At 55.9% G+C, this 20297-nt stretch overlaps 5 protein-coding genes across 5 annotated transcripts; 3 read left to right on the top strand and 2 right to left on the bottom strand.

The window, feature by feature from the left end:
- Positions 1-179: 179 nt before the first annotated feature.
- On the top strand, positions 180-1587 carry INS49_001463 (uncharacterized protein; the record flags this gene model as incomplete). The annotated part of the gene is made up of 5 exons (XM_043162290.1): positions 180-204; positions 1007-1066; positions 1123-1200; positions 1269-1508; positions 1583-1587. 5 exons carry the CDS (start codon positions 180-182, stop codon positions 1585-1587), a joined length of 408 nt encoding a protein of 135 aa, XP_043030796.1.
- Positions 1588-2016: 429 nt separating this feature from the next.
- On the bottom strand, positions 2017-3856 carry INS49_001462 (uncharacterized protein; the record flags this gene model as incomplete). The annotated part of the gene is made up of 3 exons (XM_043162289.1): positions 2017-2182; positions 2624-3735; positions 3815-3856. The coding sequence occupies 3 exons, from the start codon at positions 3854-3856 to the stop codon at positions 2017-2019; spliced, it is 1320 nt and encodes a 439-aa protein (XP_043030795.1).
- A 1344-nt stretch (positions 3857-5200) lies between these two features.
- INS49_001461 (uncharacterized protein) lies at positions 5201-6068 on the top strand (the record flags this gene model as incomplete). The annotated part of the gene is made up of 3 exons (XM_043162288.1): positions 5201-5233; positions 5315-5823; positions 5918-6068. 3 exons carry the CDS (start codon positions 5201-5203, stop codon positions 6066-6068), a joined length of 693 nt encoding a protein of 230 aa, XP_043030794.1.
- Positions 6069-7019: 951 nt separating this feature from the next.
- Positions 7020-9081, bottom strand: INS49_001460 (uncharacterized protein; the record flags this gene model as incomplete). The annotated part of the gene is made up of 2 exons (XM_043162287.1): positions 7020-8833; positions 8952-9081. The coding sequence occupies 2 exons, from the start codon at positions 9079-9081 to the stop codon at positions 7020-7022; spliced, it is 1944 nt and encodes a 647-aa protein (XP_043030793.1).
- A 4982-nt stretch (positions 9082-14063) lies between these two features.
- INS49_001459 (uncharacterized protein) lies at positions 14064-18760 on the top strand (the record flags this gene model as incomplete). Its single annotated transcript, XM_043162286.1, has 2 exons — positions 14064-14546; positions 14624-18760. 2 exons carry the CDS (start codon positions 14064-14066, stop codon positions 18758-18760), a joined length of 4620 nt encoding a protein of 1539 aa, XP_043030792.1.
- Between the last annotated feature and the right edge of the window lie 1537 nt (positions 18761-20297).

Raw genomic sequence — 20297 nt, 5'->3', positions numbered from 1 at the left:
CTAATCAGAACCCGATATCCGCGCACTCGGTTGAAAAGTAGGCCCTTTCCCCGTGTAGTCGTGGATCCTACGTGGGGATGGAGGCAAAGTGTGTGTTCCCGTAGTTGGCGACTCTCCAACGGACGTAATTGTTCGGAGGTGAGTCGGCCGAGGTGATATCGGCCCGCAATTTTACGACAATGCGACGGTTGCGCTGCCCTGCTGGTGCCCTGCTGGTGCCCACATGACCCTAGGACTATAGTTATCTCATAGGTGGTATAGACGTCCTCCTTGCAAGCGGCGCCAGGAACTAAACTATGCGATCATCAAAATGCAACAACACGGTTACTTTTCCCCTGGTACAAAACGTCAACGAGTAGTCTTTTATAGGCGGAAGAGATGCCCAGCGCACACTGACAGTTGCTTGATGCTCCACGATGTCCAAATTGTCTCTGATGCAAAGGTGATAACTCCCTATTTGTAGTTTGTATGTATAAAAAGAAAGGTGCCGAGCATTCCGATCTCTTGGAATTTCTTTTCCTGTCCCAAGTGTCCTGGCCGCCGTCTTTACACTGATCAGAGCTTTTGTACCACCAGTCACTATCTGCACTGGAGCTTATATACTGCTCTATTTGGCAGCTGCATCAGTCGTTCCCGTCCATACTTCTCTTTCGGGAACTACTTCTCCACCGGCCCTACTGCGTCTGGCACATTCATCACTGAGGCGACCACTACGCTTGTCTTACCGGCTTCCAACAGCCCTCACAATGGAAACTTAGGTCTCTGGCCTGGCATGGGAATGGAATGATGGTGACCTTGTCCAAGGCCTTGCCATCTCGACCGTTGGCGTCGGGTAGGTTTCGTCCGATATATGAGTACGATGGACCCGACCGAGCTCAGAATATTCACATACAGGTCTCCTTGCAACCTGGTCACGAGCGAGGTTAAGTGTTGTATCACTGCCAGCACGCTTGAAAGCCTGTTCGTCCGATATCCTAGGGTGCTTCCCATGCTCCCCTGTGTCTAGACAATCAAGAGGACGGCGCAGTCTACAAGGCGAACCCAGGTGACAAGGTCACATACAACTGTAAGTTAAAGGCCCCGATCTCACAGAATTTGATTTCAGGTCTGACTGGTCCACAGACAAATATAACCCCTCCACGGGCAAGACCGACCAGACGGTTTCGGTGAATGGCAACGTGGTATTGACCCTGTCCACCTGTACGTCCTGGCCATCAGACCTACCACGGCTCAAGTGCTTCTTGTCTCGATGCTAACTGGTCCAACAGCCAGCGGCCGCGGTGGTCTGGGCTGGGGCACCGCAATGGAGTGCCAGCAGGCGAACTGCGGCACCGTGCCCGCGCATCACTACATCAACACCAAGCTCACGACGAGCGCTGCTAACCCCAACTATAAGAACACCCTGGCGCTGAACGGCGCCTCGGGCAACCTGGCCACTGCCGATGGCGGCAACACCTGGACCGTTGCTGACATTACTGTCAACCTACTGTCAACCAGTACACCTACACGTAGGTTCTGTATGTCTGGGACAGGTGAAAGGATCTTTCGAGACACAAGAGGGCAGTGTGTAGGGGTTGAGGAGTGTGATAGTGGCCACTGATGTATATTTATGCCCCTCGTTTATAAACGTAGCTATGGCGGTTATGCGTCTTAAAATATATGTACCTGCATGTGCATGCATATCAGCCTGACCTTGTAAGGAATTAGCACGTGCTCCCGGCCATAAACCGGGCACTCGGAGGCCAGTTGCAGTAGCGCCTTGTCACAGTGACGGGGCCCAGGTGGTGTGGAATAATCATGATTACAAAAAGATAACTTCCAAGTTCCTATCCAGTCGCTCGCAACAAGAGCCATTCTCAAGCCCGATGGCAAATCCCGTGCGTGTTTTCTATTGGTATATATTGCCCAGTCACTCCAGTGTCCTTGGCCCATGTTCCTTTAAGCCAAAACGCCAACAGGCGGCACACTTTCCGCATAGGGTGCCGCCACAGTTCGAAAGGTATCTTGTATATCTCTCTATACAGCAGAATCGTCTTCCCTCCTGCGCCCTGTGACCTCGGCCGGGCCGGACGCCTCTTCAATGCGGTCCGGTTCAGGGCTGTCCCTGTAGGGCCTTCGAGCAGCCGGGGCAGCGTGGTCCCCCGGGTCGTCACTATACTCTGGGAACGTGGAGCTTGACGGCCTTGACAGAAGGTCCCCTGAGGAGTCATTGTTTCTATTCCTCCACCAACGCGAGATGCCTCCAATTGCGCCCTGGACTGGACCCCCGGAAATCCTTCGGCTTGATTTCCGAGCCGTGAAGCCGGGGAAGCCTGTAGACTTCCTGCGGGCGCGGAAGCTGGATCTCCATGGCCGTGGCGAGTCCGCACTCGTCGATGTTTCACCCAATATGAAGGGAGTGTCGCTGATCCCTCTTCGATGGGAACTGAGGAGTGATGCATCGTTGGCTGGGAGAGTCTTCGAGCGCAATCTGCTGACTGGCAAGGGCGAATATGGGACTTCATCGTCGTCCAGCTCGCCCCAGATTTCCTGTCGTTCTTGCCAGCGCGGTCTGGGTAGCGAAGGCAAGAAGGATGTTTTTCTCCGTCCAGAACCAGAGGAGCCTGATGGAGCAAGTGGTAACGGTTTTGGCCTGCTGCGCCGAGCGCTGTCTGGCTCCGGACTGTCAAAGGTGTTATACGTGTAAGTCGTTGGAAGGACGTCATCTTCAGCGCCGACTGTATTAGTGTTGGCGAGGAGCAGGTCCTCTTCCTCCTCCTCACCGTCTGTGTCTTCCACGAGACCCAAACCTGGCGCGAGAGAGGATTGACCGCCCACGGGAGTGTGCTGCTCGTCGCTCAGTCTCCAAGAAAGCGCAAGGACACCTGACAAGAGAATGACGGTGCCGAGCGCTATGAGACAACCGCGCAACGCGCTGATGAGTTCGGTCTGATCGAAGTAGATGAGCCCATCTAGGATGGCAATGATATTGTAAATGCAGAATACCAGGGGGTATAGGACAGATGTCGAGACCAGCTTGAGGCCTCGATGCAGATAGTAGAGTTGAGTCAATGCTAGTGTGATGAGCGCCAGGACAATCACCCACGCTTGCCAGCGAACAAACTGGTTCTTGCCGTCCACCACGGTCTTGATGATGAGTTCGACGGCCGATTTTGCCACCAGCAGTGAGTGGGCGGACAATATGCCACTTACGCAGCCGTAGGACAGGCCGCGGATCAGGCGAAACCGCGGGCTCTGCGAGAGATTCAGGAAGTGGTTCGCGCCGTCGATTACGGCGCAGATGGAAATGACGAGGACTGCTTGCAGTGCCATCCACAACACGAAGGCCGACCTCCCCAGCAGCGCCAGCAGCTCGTCCAAGGTGTGTGTGGGAGACGGTATGGCGCCAAAGATAGCGATCAGCACTGCGCCGGCGCACACCAATAATGTGCCCCATAGTGACCACCTCGTGAAGGGCTCGCCCAGTATGAGCGTGGCGCATATTGAGTTGAAGACTAGGCCCGAGGCCTGCAGCGTGGACAGAACGGGCAGCGGTAGTGTCGATATCTGGACGGTACTCCCGAGGATATTTGATACTATGAACATGGCCATCCCGATCTGCCATCTCCTCCTTCGGTGAGGTGGTCGGCGGACATCGTGGGGCCCCTTCTCGTCTTCGAGGATGTGCGACTTGCGTTGCAGTGTCAGACCTAAGCTCTGCACGCCGGTCGAAAGCAGTCCGGTTATAATGCCGAGCTGTACAGCATGTCAGCGCCGCGCCTCGAGGGAGGGCTGCCTGCGACCCAGAAGCACAGTCGCAGGATCAAAAACATACCGCGATGCTCCCACCAGGGGACATGCCGCCAATAGACCCCATTGCGCCGAATCAGTTGTGCAGGGACGCATCTGGCAGAAACAGCCAGAGGATAAGGTGTATGGATATTCGCGTGTCGCGTTGCACATAAAAGGAGCCTCTGCGATGGAGTATTTAGGTCGCAGGTGGGAAAGGGGGTCGGTGGGCTTCGAGTGTCGTTCTGTCCCGGGAGGTGTAACCCTCGTGCCTGGGGTCTGCACCTGGCACCTGGCCGAGGTTGTGGTACACCGCAGTAGTCGGAGGGGCAGTCAAAGACACAGGATGGAGTTGGTTGGGACGGTTCGTTCAGGAGGACCGTGTCGTTACCGGGCAGGTCGTCTCGAGGTTTGGAGCGGGTCAGAAACTCGAATCGATTCGCGGCGAATGACCTCAGTCAAATGGACGTCACGGCCGCGGCCCTGAGACATCCGAGTGGGCTGTTTCGAAGTGCTGGGTGACGCCGCGGTGTCGGACGCAGACCACTTGAGCTGGTCACAAGTCGGCGGCCTTTTCCCTCTGGTCAGGCACAGTCATTCGCAGCGTCGTCGAGGGGGGCAAGTAGTCTGATTGATGGGTGGGACGGGATAGAAACGGTTGAGCGGTAGGGAGTAGATGTGTGTATTATAGAGCATGGAGACTATAGTCTAGGAAGGTGGGCTTCATGCGGGAAGCGAAACATCGAGGTGCGCGAGCAGCCAAGTCGCTGACGATCAATGATCGTGGGCCGTCCATGCCCCAGGCCCAGACTCCCCAGGGCTCCCAGCCCAACGGTGATCATGCTGAATCCAGAACAGCGCTGCCGCGGCCGCCCCATCGATCATGACCGCTGCCACTGCTGGCCCAATCACGAGGGGCTGCTGCACCGCTAGGCGCTGTAGAGGCAGTGCGACCAGCGCATTACAGACCAATCTACGGCTGTTTGCAGCACCAAGCGATAGGAGCCTACTGGCGGGCTGCCCCTAAAGAGGTAGAAGACGTAGCGGCGGCAGTGGACCCCTGGCTGAATCAAGCTGCCTGCTCCTGGGCGGGCTGGCTTGGGAGCTGGAGGTCTAATGTGCAGGTGTGCAGATACCGGCGGGCAGTTGGGCTTGGCAGCATCAGCACGATGAGTGACGGAGCTCCAAGTCCAGCAATAGGCCAGGATCCACCAAGCCATCCTCTAGGAGGCATCGTCTCTCGGCCTGACCACGACCACGACAACGACCACGATCACGACTTACACCATCTTCCACGACTGACGACCCTTGTTTTCGCTAGACGCCGCGTCTTCCTCCCTCCTCGCCCCGTCCCTCCCCGCGAGAGCGTCTAGCTCCCCTCACCGTACCGAACCTCATATCCCGCAGTCGTCACCACCGACAACCGCCCAACATGTCGCAAGTCCACGCCTTGTCTGACGACCAGGTACGCATGACTGCACCAGGTCCTTATGCACACTTCGTATGGGGCGTCAGCAGCTAACAATGGCCACCCTCAACCCTGCAGGTCGGGCAAGAGCTCCGTAAGATGACGGCGTTCATCCGCCAGGAAGCCAGCGAAAAGGCCCGCGAGATCGAGATCAAGGCCAACGAGGAGTTCGCCATCGAAAAGTCCAAGCTGGTTCGGCAGGAGACCGACTCCATCGACTCCTCGTACGCCAAGAAGTTTAAGCAGGCCAGCCTGTCGCAGCAGATTACGCGGTCCACCGTCGCCAACAAGACCCGGCTCAAGGTCCTCGCCGCCCGGCAGGAGCTGCTCGACGACATCTTCGAGCAGGCCCGTGGCAAGCTGGCAGAAGGCGCCAAGGACAAGAAGAAGTACGGTGTCGCCCTCAAGGGCCTCGTCCTCGAGGGCATGTACGCCCTGGCCGAGCCCGAGCTGCAGGTCCGCGCCCGCAAGGCCGACTACGACCTCGTCCGGACCGCGATCGAGGAGGCTGCCAAGGAGTACAAGGACAAAGTGGGCAAGGAGACCAAGGCTACCATCGACGAGAGCAACCCCGTGCCCGAGGGAAGGTAAGAGAGGAACCCTTCCCCATGGCTCACCACATGTGGACTTGAGGACGCAGCTCTTTCTGGTAGAATGCTGCTAACAAGACTGGTGTCACAGTGCCGGCGGCGTTGCTATTCTCAGTGGAAATGGCAAGATCGAGATCGACAACACGTTCGAGGCGAGGCTGCAGCTCCTCGAGTCCAGTTCACTGCCTGCCGTACGAAAGACGCTGTTCGGGGCGAACCCCAACCGCAAGTTCTTCGATTAAAGAGAGGGCGGTATCTATCGCATGCATGCCTTGTGCTGGTTTTCTACGTTTACAGTGGTCGTTCGTCATATGGCGTGAGAGGAAGAATAAACTTGTGCCGACAGCCACGGACGTGAAATCTGGTTCGAGGCCACTGGCCGTGGTACATGCAAGAATGTATTATAATGTCGTTTTCGCATTCCTGATACTCATACTGCATGCTATTGATGTTCATGATATCGCATCTCCTTTGAATCACAGGTACCCTGCATGTTGAAAGCAAGGCGGACATCTCGACGTCTGATTCCTCCCGCCGTTTCCATCCCGAGACAGGTTCCACAGAAATCCCGAAGAGGAACACCTTGTTACTACTTCCGTCACACATGCTTCCTTCAGTCAGAACGAGGTTACAGAGCCCTCGGGGCTCGAACATAGTCACAATGTTGACTTTGCAGAACTGAATCAATGCCACGAGCCATAACAATATTATACTAATACCAGGCGCTGCTTGCAGCGGCAGGCGGGTAGATAGCATTTGGCATATATCCAACAGCTCACAGAGAATGCTGACTGCGGCTACGGTGGCTGTCTGAGTGTGCTGTCACCAGGTATTGTCAGAAGAGGTGCCGGTGTCAACCTCTACTTGATCTCTTATACAGTACTATAGCACTAAGGTTGGTATTGACAGATCTGAGTATCTTATGAGCATTCTCGTGGGATGGATTAAGTGCGTCTGTCTCAAGTTTGTAATCAGGTGCATAGGCAAGCTGTCATACGCATAGCAGTCTAATCTAATGAGATACCGAAACACTCCATCCCGCCAGGACCCCACGAGGTACTCAGGACTATCAACGGCGAAATCAGTGCTGCGTATGAAAAGACTTGTCATTGACCAACAGAGACAGCCACGCCCGGAAACACCCGGCAATGCTATCATTCTCACAGCTACTCTCGCCTTAGAAACTAAGAGCCTCACCCAGCCATCACCGTGTCCGTGGTTTCTATTTTGACACCCGGCCCTCTGTTGTTCTTCTTGAGGAACCCCTTCATGAAATCCCTCTGCTTCGGCAGAGACGCGTCCTCCTCCGCGTCGTCCTGCAACCCGAAGATATTTTTCTTCGGAACCGCCTTGATCCTGACCTGGTACAGGAGCCTCTCGCGTATCAGCTCCATCGCATTCTTGGCCTCTATCCTAGACACGTGAAGGCCCCGGTTGAGCGGCGCCACCCGCGTCAGCATGCTCTTGAGGCCCTCGGCCAGCTCGTCGACCTCAGCGTCGAAGCTGACGGCCGACCTCTCGGCCCGGTCGTCCTGCCTCGACGCGTCGCCCAGCGCGGCGTTGAGCATCATCATTAGCGCCTCGAACTCGTGGTAGTCCGTGTCCTGGTTGATCTGGAACTCGTCCGCCTCCTCCAGCCGGTCGATGACGGCGCGGATGTTGACCGTGTCCTCGGGTCGCTTGTCCGCGCGGTGGAGGTCGTCGAAGAAGAACACGGACGCCAGCCGCCGCTTGAGGTCGAGGGTGCGCGTCTGAAAAGCTATGGTGTAGGCCCTGGCCGGAGCGGCAGGGCCTAGGAGAGCCACGGCCCGCAGCCGCGTCGTGGCCCTCGGGGAGCTCTGGTAAAGTGAGTGGCAGGCCTCCTGGCAGAATGAGGTCCAGTCCGCGTCAGGCACACTGCGGGCGACGAGATCCACCACCTGCCGCCACCTCTGAGTGAATCCGAAGTTCTCCGCGGCTAAGCTGTCCATTCCCAGGCGCAGAAGGATCTGCATCGCCGTGGAGCGAGCGGCTGGAGTGAGATGACATGCCATTGCCCCTACTAAGTCGAGCATGCTTTCGACGCATGACCAGTCCCGACTTGGATATGGATGCCGAATTTCCTCCCTCAAAGTAATGGGGCCCATAAGATTGTCGACGTCTTTCGTTGCGCCGAGCTGTCTGAACAACTTCTGCAGAAGTGCTGGCGTGACAATGCGGGTCGTCTGATCGGTGCAGATGCTCAACAACTTGACATACTCAGTCTGCAAGGCCTTCCGCCTCTCAGAGCAGACTTCGTCCAGGATCCAGAGGAATATCTCATCCGGAAGGTTCCTCAGCTTCTTCTGTATGTCGTAGGGAAAGCCGCTCGCGAAGTGCCTCCCGCGATCCTGGGTATCATCAAGCACAGCCCACGGTCCCTTCGCCTTGGCCCTAGGGAACTTCCTGCCCACCACGTCTGCTTCAGGCTCATCCTGCTCGAAGAAGTAGTACGCCTTCCTCGCACCGCCGACCTCCGCGCGCTGCAGGGCTCTCACGACCCGCATCTTGGTCTCAGTCCCATCCTCGTCCGCTCCCTCGTCGTTCGCAGCAGCTGTGGCCGCCTCAAGTATGTGCTCCTTAAGCGCAGCCGCCGCTCTGCCCTCTTGGCCGTGCTCCTCCTCACCCTCCCCTGGAACAGCACTCCCACGCTGCATCTCGGCCTCCTGCTCCAGCATCGCGGAGAAGCGCTGAGCAGACGCCCTAGTCTCCTCGTCCTTGCGCGCGAACTCCAGCAGGGCCTGCATGTCCTGCTTCTGCTTCTTGCTCTGGATGGTGAGCGGCGATGAGTGGAATTCATGCGCTGCGGCGGTCCGCTTCGCGCGGGGCGTCGCGAGCAGGGTGAGCGGGGCAGACGGCGCTGCTCCCGCTGCTCCCGCTGCTCCCGCTCCTGCTGGCCTTGTTTGCCGTGGCACGGTCGGGCCGCTGTTGCGCATCAGTATGTCCGGCAGCGAGTCATCGTCCGAGTCGGAAAACTCGTCGTCAGAAGCTGCAATCACGGCGTCGGCTGATGGGGGGCCTCGGGGTCGGAGAGCTTATGGAGGGAGGTGAGGAGGGAATGTCGGAGCCTGGGGAGGGGAAGGCATTTTCAGGTTCAGCATCATCACGACTCCGCTTAGACGGGGTTTCTGGCGCCAACGCTCGGTTCTGGGAGCTCCGCGTCGGCGAGGCTGGCGGCTTTGATGCCTGAGAGCCTGCAAAGAAGCTGCGGATGTCCCCGTTCTTCTGGGAGACCATGCTGGCTGTGCTCGCTTTGGAATGCGTGTCTGGACAAACTAGCTAAATTGATATCATATCAAACAGTTGGCCCAAGCTGAAATCACAGAGGCTCTAGTGGGAGGTCAAGATTGCTTGTGCATTTGGTGATGCCAGTGACGTTTTGAGCGCGTTCCGACCGCGACTTGCGCGTTGATGGGAGTAGGGGTGTGGGGTGCTGCAACCCGTGCCTTCCTTCAATTCAGTGACACTAACAGATTGCAGGCGCTAGGAAGGCGCGATGTGCTATCGTAAGGGCTCTCCGGCCCAGTCTCCGTCCGTCTCTTGTGCATGAGCTCACGTTTATCCACACACAATCCTCATCAAAAGAGAAACGTCCTTCGCAGGAAAGCCCTTTGCCGAAAGCCCTCTGCCGAAAGCCCTCGAGATACGGGTGGCCACCCGTCAGCCACGCTCAGACGCGCGAGGGGCGGGTCTCAGACAGCATTCCTGAGGCCAAGTCCTCCCGACGCACATCGCCACTTCTCGATTGGCTTTGTTCGAGGAGATCCTCCCATCACGGGTTTCCGTGTGTCTGCTGGGTGTTGTGCAGCCGGACCAACCAAAGCTTAAGTCCCATTAAGTTGTGTCTCAGGGATTGCAGTACGGATAGGTGCTGTGCGAACATGCTATCACGGTCCACGTCCGCCGTCTCAGCATCTGCAGGAGCATCTTTTGAAATGCGCCCCCTGCGTGTCACGACGCTTTTGCACAGAGGCCCTTTGCGCCACAGTCCCAGACGAGAAGTCCGGAACGGTTAAACCCGGTCTGTCGGTGATAATCCCGCCCCTTAACTCCAGACGCCAACGGTCGGGGTACACCGCTTCAGGTATTGCTCTTCGTTCTTCTCGAGTCGCGTCTTCGAGTCAGAGCCGACCGCGACTGACCGTCGAAACGTGCGACAATCGAAAGCCCCGGAGTGGTCATTTGGACTATCGGAGGATTTCAAGGCGAGGCATCTCACATTGATGAGGCTCTTATAACAATTGCCCTGCGGACCCGACACCATTTCGGTCCGGGCGGGAGAAGATCACCGCCAAGTGGGTCTGGATGCCCGGCTCTTGTGCCCGCCCCTTGCAGCACTCATGAAACTGCGCCCAAAGGCCCCTCGCTCGAATCAAGACTGTTGTCTACCACACGACTAAAAGCTTCACCTGCGGCCACTTACTATACAGCTTGCCAGTCGTCCGACGGGGGGACGTGTTGCTTGTTACTCTCTGTCCCCCTGGTTGTCTCCCATATCAAGTTGCTTCGTAAGCGGAGGAGCCTCAGTGTGCGACGCAGTAGGGCCGACGGAGGGCACGGCAGTCTGCATGAAAGTTGCCTCCGTGGATCTTCCCAGTACCGTGCGGCGCTGTGCACAACGAGAGGCGAGTGACGACACAGCGGGCCCCTTGCCAGATGCGCGGAGTGTTTCGTCTTGGCACCACCGACAAAAGGAGGCGTCGAACGAGCATGTTGATGACGCTTCTGTAAAGGCTTGCAGGATGCAATGGGTAGGGCTGAGGGCACAAGACAGAGTATGAAAGATATCGAGTCACTTTCTCTGGTGATTGACAGCGCAACTGTATCGATTGGGGGTCAAGCTTACTGCGATCGAAGCGCCCCAGCCTTGTTTTGGTGCCTCACTCTTCTCAGCTCCGCCCCCTGGCCCCTCGTGGCTTGACAAGTGTTGCTATGTGCGACTTGCTTGGTAGAGGTGGCCAGTCGTGGGACGCGAGCCCAGTGGGTTTGCAATGTCGCACACGTACAAGCGTTGGAGGGATTCGAGGGGGCCCCTTTCCGTGGCCAAGTGTTGTGTATGTGCGTGCCTACTTGGCTATTTTGATAGTTCTCTGGGCAGTGCACGCCAAGGTTGAGAAATGAACCTTGGAAAACCAACAGCCAACAGGGAGTTCGCGCCATCCCTATCATTGCCCGTTCTGGGTTCGGCGGACATGGGATGAGGATTGACTCATTGGGGAGACCACGATTGCCGTCACCCAGTTGATGTTCGAGACTTATTAGAGACTTTCCTGCGCTAACAGCCCCGGACATGAGTGGTGGGCTTTTTTCTTTGACTGGTGACGAACGGGTTGCAGTAGGTTGAAGCTGGTGTATCCGCAGATTCGGGTCCATCGGGGCTGATGCAGAGGCCGAGAAGGACGCGAAGCGATTGACGAACGCCTCTCCCTAATAATAATACCACACAAAGCACGGTACCTGGGCACCCAGTGCTACTATGTGCGTGCACCTGGATCACGCACCACGCACCACGCACCACGCACCACGCACACAGTAATCCACCAGTCCCACATGCGCGAGCTGGGGATCAGCACGGATTCGTAGCATAGGCTGCTCATTTCCCAGTCTCTTGTCAACTGCATGCGAGCTGGGCGAAAAGTTTCATCTCTGACCAAGACGCGCACAAGATGAGAGGGAATGGGCTGTGGGGGCTCTTCTGCCAAGATTGCGGGTGACCAAGATTGTGCAACCCCTGGGTCGCATTCTGGTCCCTGGATTTGTGGGAAGCCCCCCCTATTCAGCATCTCCACCCCCATCTGGACCAGCCAATCTCGGGGCGGCGGTGACACTGCCCAAGGCTGAAGAGGGGGTCGGCACCGGTGAGATTAAAACGCGATCGGCCTCCGGATCTCCATCGAGCATGCAATATCTCGCATTTTGTAGGTCACTCGCTCGATTTGACTTTCTAGGCCACCATGGACAGAGGGGCTGCCGGTACTGCTCGGGCAATCGGGGGCAGGATTTGGAAGGGGAGGGGGAGGAGGAGGAGGGGAAGGGGGTCGGCCGGTGTTGACGATCTCGGCGTACGGAGTACATGGACCAGAACGGGTTTCGATGGGCGGCCGTTGATGCGTGCCCAGTTATTACTTGAAGCAGGTACCTGCCAAACCCGGTCTTGTTAATCTAATAAAAATCCGTAAGCTGTGGCTGAGGCGCTGCGTGAAGATGACAACGGGGAAACACAGATGCTGGGTCTGGAGAAGCGAACGGCACAATGCATAATGAGGATCAGTGCTGATGAACAGGTATCGTGTTTGCCTTACTCATGACCCGGGGATCCTCGCCATGCCAATGCCCGTACTGCCTGCCTGCCTGCCTGCCTGCCTGCCTGCCTGCCTGCCTTCTTCTCTATCTGCATCTGCACATACGGGCAGGAAGAATAACTGGATACCTGGCACGTGGACGGGACACACTCTGGTGGACAAAGGGATGGACGGCGACACGCTCGGCGGACTCGGAGACACACGTCCGTGCCAAAATGTCCCGACTATCTTGGTAGCCAGACTAGTCAGTCGCAGTCAATCGACCTCCAGGATATGGTTGCATCAAGCAGAGACAGTTGCTGGCGTAGGCATGTGGCCCATGTGGTCTAAGAGTCTAGTGCGTGCGGCGACCTGACTCCCGTAGGCACACGAAGGAAGAAGACAGAGCGCGTGGGTGTGGTGGGAGCGGGTGCAGGTGCAGGTGTGGATGGATGCTTACCAATGCCATGCCCGCCCGCCCTGGCTACCCCCGACTGGCTCTCCTCGTCTCGTCTCGTCTCGCCGTCATCGTCCTCTTCCAACTTTTCCCTCGCCATTCCCTGTTGATTCTCGCTTCCAACAGACCCAGAGCCCCAGAGCCCCCGAGCCTCCGGGAACAGCCAAGGATTCTCCCAATTGGGTGCGCGTGGCGGTCTCCTCGTCTCTCGTCGTCGGTTTCATCGGGCTGCTGGTAACACTGCTGCCGCCGAACCCTTTATTTCTCCCTGCCCGTCGCCTCCCGGCTATCCGAGGCCCTGCTGATGACAGGGTTACAAGGCTGTCTTGCATCTGGATGCTGAGCTGACAAGGGACCTGGGACCTTCCGGCGCCGACCTCAGCCTTTCCTGCTGGCAACAATACCACCGTGAAGTACACAACAGTCGCACAGCCCATCCTGACAACAACAACCAACCGTTGCCGTCAGCTTCAGCCCCGGTGTTGGTCGTTCTTCCTGCCCACCAGCTGTGCTCCCGTACAACGTCACTAGATCCTTCTCTCGGACTTGGGTGCGATCGAAACGGCAGTGCCACCTTTAAGCTACCAGGCTAGCCCAACAGGTCCCGCCGGTACCGTGCACAGTACGCACCTTGACGTACATTTTTAGTGCAGCCAGCCCATTCCCGCCCCTGTGGTTGCTGGCCAACGCCGACGAGCGAAGCGCAATTCGCGACCTTTTTTTTTTTTTCCAGGGCTCCTCCTCTCCTCCACAGGGGCCTAGCCATTTGGACTTGGATCACGCTGGGAGGGATTGTCCTCGTTCCGCGCCCCGGTGCATCCGACACCTGCAGCTAGTAGAGCCAACTCTACAGCAATTGTGCGGCACACTGAGGCTACCGAGACTGCCTGCCTACCCCCATCCATCCATTCACTCGTTCACTACCTGCCTAGTCTACCTACCTGTCGTTACATACCAACCAATTCCATCTCACCTAAGCTGCGCTCGCGCTGCGCTGCGCTGCGCTCCCAATCCCAATCCCATTCATTCCCTCCCTCGCTATTCCCGCGTCCCTTTTTTCGACCCTACCAAGCCGATCTTGGAGCCAGCGCCCCCGAAAGAAGCTTCCCAGCCCGTCCGTCGACCGCTGCCGCCCCCCATCACTACATCTACCTAGGTACTCCACAGGTCGCTCGGGTTCGACAACTCCCCGGCCGTGCTCGTCTTCCCAACTCCTACTCTCACCTACCCCTTCGACTCGGCTCGACTCGACTCGACCGCACCCACGACCAGCACCCACGCCCGCCCACGCTCTCTCCGCCGCCTCGATCGTTTCAACCTGTGCACCCGCCCTCCAACCTATTTGCGTATCGTGGTAATCACCAAACTGGAATCCGACAGGCGACCACATACACCGGCCAGGCGGACGAACATCGGCGCCAACGCGGCCCAGCCTGGCGAGCAATCAGGCGTGATCGGGCCTGGCCCGCGACTGCCACACAATGGCCCCAGACTCGCCAACAGAAGCTGGCGACGGCACAGCTAGCAGTGGAAGCAACAGTCCTGACAAGAGGAAGATAGACAAAACGAAGAGATCAAGATGGGCGACGCGGAAAATGACCGTCAAGAGCAGCAGCCTAAAGCGACTTTCCTTGATTGGTCGACAATCACTTAAGCCCTCACACAACGAGAAGAAGAGGCAATCCGGCGGCTCAGAAGCCTTGCAGTCACAACAGCCCGGCGAACAAAATGCAGACGACGCAGAAGAGGAGGAGGAGACACACGGTCCTGGGCCGCGGCAGCTGTATTTCAACCAGCCCTTGCCCCCAAGCATGGTGGACGAGGACGGCAGTCCATTACAGCAGTTCACGCGCAACAAGATCCGGACCGCCAAGTACACGCCGTTGTCATTCTTGCCGAAAAACCTGTGGTTCCAATTTCAAAACATAGCCAATATCTTCTTCCTTTTCCTCGTAATCCTCGTCGTAAGTATCCATACTTGAACCACACTGCCCTGTCCCTGGGTCTTCAGGTACGGAGCCGGGCCACTCACACTTTCTAGATCTTCCCTATATTTGGAGGCACTAATCCTGGACTAAACGCCGTACCACTAATTTGCATCGTCGCCATCACCTCAATAAAAGACGCCGTGGAAGACTACCGCCGGTCCAATCTCGACAACGACCTCAACAATGCACCCGTTCACCGCCTTTGCGGTTGGAATAACCCCAATGTGCTGGAAGACAACGTCTCCACGTGGAGGAAGGTCAAGAAGGCGAGCTCCAGGTTTTTCGGCTCGATTTGGCATACCATCGAGCGATTATGGAAAAAGGAGGATGAGGCGACGAGGCAAAGGAGGGCTGGCATCTACGATAACAGCGATCCTCGCGCATCCGTCGACACGAGGGTCACTCACGGCGCTTCGACCGCACGACAATCTTTCGTCTCTGCCACCGAGGAGATCCAGATGACACCCGTGGCTTCTCCTCTGCCCGTCCAGGACAACAACGGGCACTTGGATGTTCAGCGACCGGCGACCAGTTACTCCTACGAGGGAGGCGCGGAGGCTAAGTTCGACGCCCTCAAGGGAGACGTCATTAACCACGATCTCGCGGCGTCAGGGAACGCTCGATTCAAAAAAGACGCCTGGAAAAATCTTGCTGTCGGCGACTTCGTGCGCTTATACGGCGATGATGAGCTCCCGGCGGATATTGTCATCCTGTCAACCTCGGACCCTGACGGCGCGTGTTACGTTGAGACGAAGAACTTGGACGGCGAGACGAATTTGAAAGTGCGTCAAGCTCTGCGCTGCGGGCGGACCATGAAGCACGCCAGGGATTGCGAGAGAGCACAGTTCATGGTTGATAGCGAGGCCCCGCAGGCCAACCTTTACAAGTACAATGGTGCGATCAAGTGGCAGCAGAAGGTGTCAGAGTCCACAACCCACGAGATGTCCGAGCCGATCACCATCGACAACGTCTTGCTGCGTGGCTGCAACCTACGAAACACGGAGTGGGTCCTTGGAGTGGTCCTTTTCACCGGCCACGACACCAAGATCATGATGAACGCCGGCATCACACCTAGCAAGCGAGCAAGAATTGCCAGGGAACTCAACTTCAATGTTGTTTGCAACTTCGTGATCCTCTTCGTCATGTGTCTCGTCGCGGCCATCGTCAACGGCACTGCTTGGGCCACAACGGACTCGTCCCTGTACTACTTTGATTATGGCTCTATCGGCTCAACGCCTTCCATGACCGGATTCATCACCTTCTGGGCGGCTCTCATCGTGTTCCAGAACTTGGTGCCGATTTCGCTATACATCTCATTGGAAATCGTGCGTACGCTTCAGGCCATCTTCATTTACAGTGACGTGGAGATGTACTACGAAAAGATCGACGCGCCTTGCGTCCCAAAGTCTTGGAATATCTCGGATGACGTGGGCCAGGTAGAGTACATCTTCTCCGACAAGACGGGGACGCTGACCCAGAACGTCATGGAATTCAAAAAGGCAACCATCAACGGTCAACCATACGGCGAGGCCTACACGGAAGCGCAAGCTGGCATGCAGAAGCGGCTCGGCGTTGATGTTGACAAAGAAGCCTCAAAGATCAGGGCCGAGATTGCGGCTGCCAAAGTGCAAGCATTGGACGGGCTTCGTCAGTTGCACCCAAATCCCTATCTGCATGACGAGGACCTCACATTCATCGCCCCTGATTTCGTGGAAGACTTGTCTGGAAAGCATGGTCCGGAGCAGAAAGAGGCAAATGCGGAGTTCATGTTAGCATTGGCGCTGTGTCACACGGTGATTGCGGAGAAGCAACCCGGGGATCCGCCCAAGATGGAGTTCAAGGCCCAGTCGCCCGACGAGGCTGCTTTGGTGGCCACTGCCCGTGACATGGGATTCACCGTTCTCGGACACACTGGCGACGGCATCAACGTTAATGTCATGGGTGAAGACCGTCACTACCCGATCCTCAACACAATCGAATTCAACTCGAGCAGGAAGCGAATGAGTGCCATCGTGCGCCTACCGGATGGTAGGATCGTGCTGTACTGCAAGGGCGCTGACAGCGTCATCTACTCCCGCCTCAAGCGAGGAGAGCAGCAGGAGTTACGCAAGGAAACGGCAGACCACCTGGAGATGTTTGCGCGGGAAGGTCTCCGGACTCTCTGCATCGCCAAACGTTATCTGACGGAGCAGCAGTATCAGGCTTGGCTGAAGGAGCACCAAGTTGCCGCAACCGCGCTTGACGAGCGTGAAGAGAAACTCGAAGTTGTGGCGGATCAGATTGAACAAGAACTCACCCTCCTTGGTGGTACAGCTATCGAAGATCGACTACAAGACGGCGTTCCTGACACAATTGCACTGCTTGGTGACGCGGGTATCAAACTCTGGGTCTTGACTGGCGACAAGGTCGAGACTGCTATCAACATCGGATTTTCCTGCAACCTCCTCAACAACGACATGGAGTTGATTCGACTGCAAACCATCGAGGACGAGTCTGGCCAAACTCCGCCGGAGGAATACCTGCGCCAGGTCGAGACTGCGCTTGATCAGTACCTGAGCACGTTTGGAATTACTGGCAGCGATGCGGACCTGAAGGCCGCTCGTCATGAGCATAAAGCACCACCTGGCACGCACGCGCTAGTCATCGATGGCTTTACCCTTAGATGGGTGTTGGACAAGGAGCTCAAACAAAAGTTCCTGCTTCTCTGCAAGAACTGCAAGTCGGTGCTTTGCTGTCGTGTCAGCCCTGCCCAGAAGGCTGCCGTCGTCGCTATGGTAAAGACTGGGCTCGACGTTATGACCCTGTCAATTGGAGACGGTGCGAACGATGTCGCCATGATTCAAGAAGCCGATGTTGGAGTCGGAATTGCCGGAGAGGAAGGTCGCCAGGCCGTCATGTCTTCTGACTACGCCATTGGCCAGTTCCGTTTCCTGTGCAGACTTGTCCTGGTCCATGGCCGATGGTCCTACAGACGTCTGGCCGAGACAATCAGCAACTTCTTCTACAAGAACATGATCTGGACGTTCAGTATCTTCTGGTTCCAAGTCTTCTGCAATTTCGACATCACCTACATTTTCGACTACTCCTACATCATCCTGTTCAACCTCTTCTTCACCTCGGTACCGGTCATCCTGATGGGAGTACTGGACCAAGATGTGTCTGACACGGTTTCGCTCGCTGTTCCACAACTTTACCGCCGAGGTATCGAGCGGTTGGAGTGGACTCAGCGAAAGTTCTGGCTATACATGTTAGATGGTGTCTACCAGTCCGTGATGGTCTTCTTCATCCCGTACCTCACCGTGATCAACAGTAACTATGTTACCTTCAACGGTCTCGACGTGTCGGATAGGCTGCGTCTTGGGTGTTATATTGCCCATCCGGCTGTGCTCACCATCAACCTGTACATCCTCATCAACACCTATCGATGGGACTGGATCATGCTCCTGGTGGTTGTCATCAGTGACCTCTTCATTTTCTTCTGGACAGGAGTGTACACTTCGACCACTTACTCAGGGTCGTTCTATAACGCCGCCCCTCAAGTCTATGCCGAAGCAACCTTCTGGGCATGTTTTTTCATCACTCCGGTCATCTGCATCTTCCCTCGATTTGCGATCAAAGCTTTGCAAAAGGTGTACTTCCCCTATGATGTGGACATCGTGCGCGAACAGGTCAATCAGGGCAAATTCGACCGTCTCATCAACCCCGAAACTGCAGACGAGGCTCAAGAGGGCTCGTCCTCTGGATCAAGCCAGTCTTCGAAGAGGTCCTCGAAGAAGTCAAAACACATGCAGTACGGTAGTGTTGACGAGGACAAGCGGCCTATTTATCCTCCCTCCGTGGCAACACACGCAACACACAACACTCGTACACAAAATGGCAGCGATGGAACGAACTACACCGGACATGAGAGCTCGATGGATGCGGCGCCGAGGTCGACCTCGGTGGAGGATCTGCCTGATCCTGTGCCAGTAAGACCGTCGATCGACCGGACCAGGCCATCATATGACAGGATACGAGCATCAATGGACCGCGTCAGGCCAAGCTACCAGCAAAGCAGCGACTTCACCTCGGCAGCGAGACTAAGCCGCGTGGAGTCCTCCCAATCAGGCCACCACCAACTGGGCAACAGTCTGCTCAACAGGACGAGACTGAGGGGAATGTCCATCATCTCGAACAGAAGCAAACCATAATCACCACCTAATCACACTCCCTCAATCAAAAGTCACCATACCCGTTGTACTATACAAAAACGGCGATTCCCATTCCCTTGCCACCCTGTTGATATCCCCGATGTTTCAAATCAATGCATTTACGATCTTCGCATGATCAGCGATCTACGAGCTCTTTGCTTCGGCGGTTTATTGAGAGCGCATCGAACGCAACACCGAGTCCGCTCAGAAGGACAGCGCTTTCCAACATGGCTTTGCTTCTCTCCATTTCTGCTTCATTGTCTCCTGTTGTCCTTTTTTCTTTTTTTTTTTGGTGATAATTACGCGATAGGCTGGTTTCTGGTCTGGCGTTTGGGAGCATATGCGGGCAGAGAGCTTTTGTCGGAAGTTTCGAGGAGGAAAGAGGAAGGGAAAGTCGAGAAATGAGGAAGCACATCAGATGGGCCTGCATGAGCCGCGCCACGAGGTCAACGCGACGAGCGAGACGGGTCGGGGAGAAAGGGGATGAGCAGTACAGGGCAGAATCTGCATCTATATACCTACGTAAAACATCCTACTTAGTACTGGAGAACAAAGAACGAAACCATATGGTCAGGCGAACGGATGAGAAGGGGGAGGAAGAGAAGGAGCCTTTTTTTCCCTGGCCGAGTTTGCCTGCCTGCCTGCCTGCATATAGATACATACCCCTTTTCAATCAATACCAGCATGAGGTTTAAGGCTTCAACCCTTTATCATGTGATTTCCATCTGGTTGGAGGCGTTGATCGTGCCCCAGACCTTGTCCCAGACCTTGTCGAGCACTTTCTTGTGGTTTTAGTGAGCCTTGAGAACAGGTTTTCCTTACACGAAAATAATTTGATTTCCCAACATGCAGGAGTAAGAAGGTTTACATGCAAAACTTGTCTAGCAAGAATCCTCTGGGACACTCTTGACGAACAAGACCTACTTATACAAGCAATGCAGATGGTTAAACCTCAAGTCACTGGTCAGAAGTTAGGGTTTAGCAGTGGATTTGAGTCACTGCACGAGGGCTGGGACCTCATGCCACAGGCACGAAAAGGTCGTAAATCACAGAGACCAAAAGAGCATCGATTCAGAGTCAGCTATATGCTTGTCCATCCTTCTGACGGAAACTACTCTTCTTAAAATACACACCCTCTCTGCCGGCATCTTCCCCTGTGATCAACTTGTGCGGGCCCACAGAGCAAAGGGATTCTCAGCTCTGCCGGACACGCAAATGGGAGCGGTATTCCAGAGCAAACAGATGCTGTATGCCAAAGATTACTATTGTTCCCCCATTTTCTTATCCGTTGCCAAGATTATTTTGCAAAACAATGAGGCTCCGAAGGCTAGAATCTTGGTGATTCAATGTGTGAACACCTTGTGGATCCTGAAAGCCTTGATGTGCCCGGACTGGCTATCCATAAAGCTGTATGCCAAATCTTGTTCGTGCAATAAAAAACCTTCCCAAAACTCCCATATGCCACCATGGTTGTGCTTCGTGCTGGTTGTCGTGTTAAGGTCCTGCATATTGTCCTGGAAAGAAAAGGATGGAAACA

The sequence above is a fragment of the Diaporthe citri genome, assembly GCF_014595645.1.
Source record: "Diaporthe citri strain NFHF-8-4 chromosome Unknown scaffold_1, whole genome shotgun sequence".
Lineage (NCBI taxonomy): Eukaryota > Fungi > Ascomycota > Sordariomycetes > Diaporthales > Diaporthaceae > Diaporthe > Diaporthe citri.
This window is presented reverse-complemented; position numbering and strand designations above follow the sequence as displayed.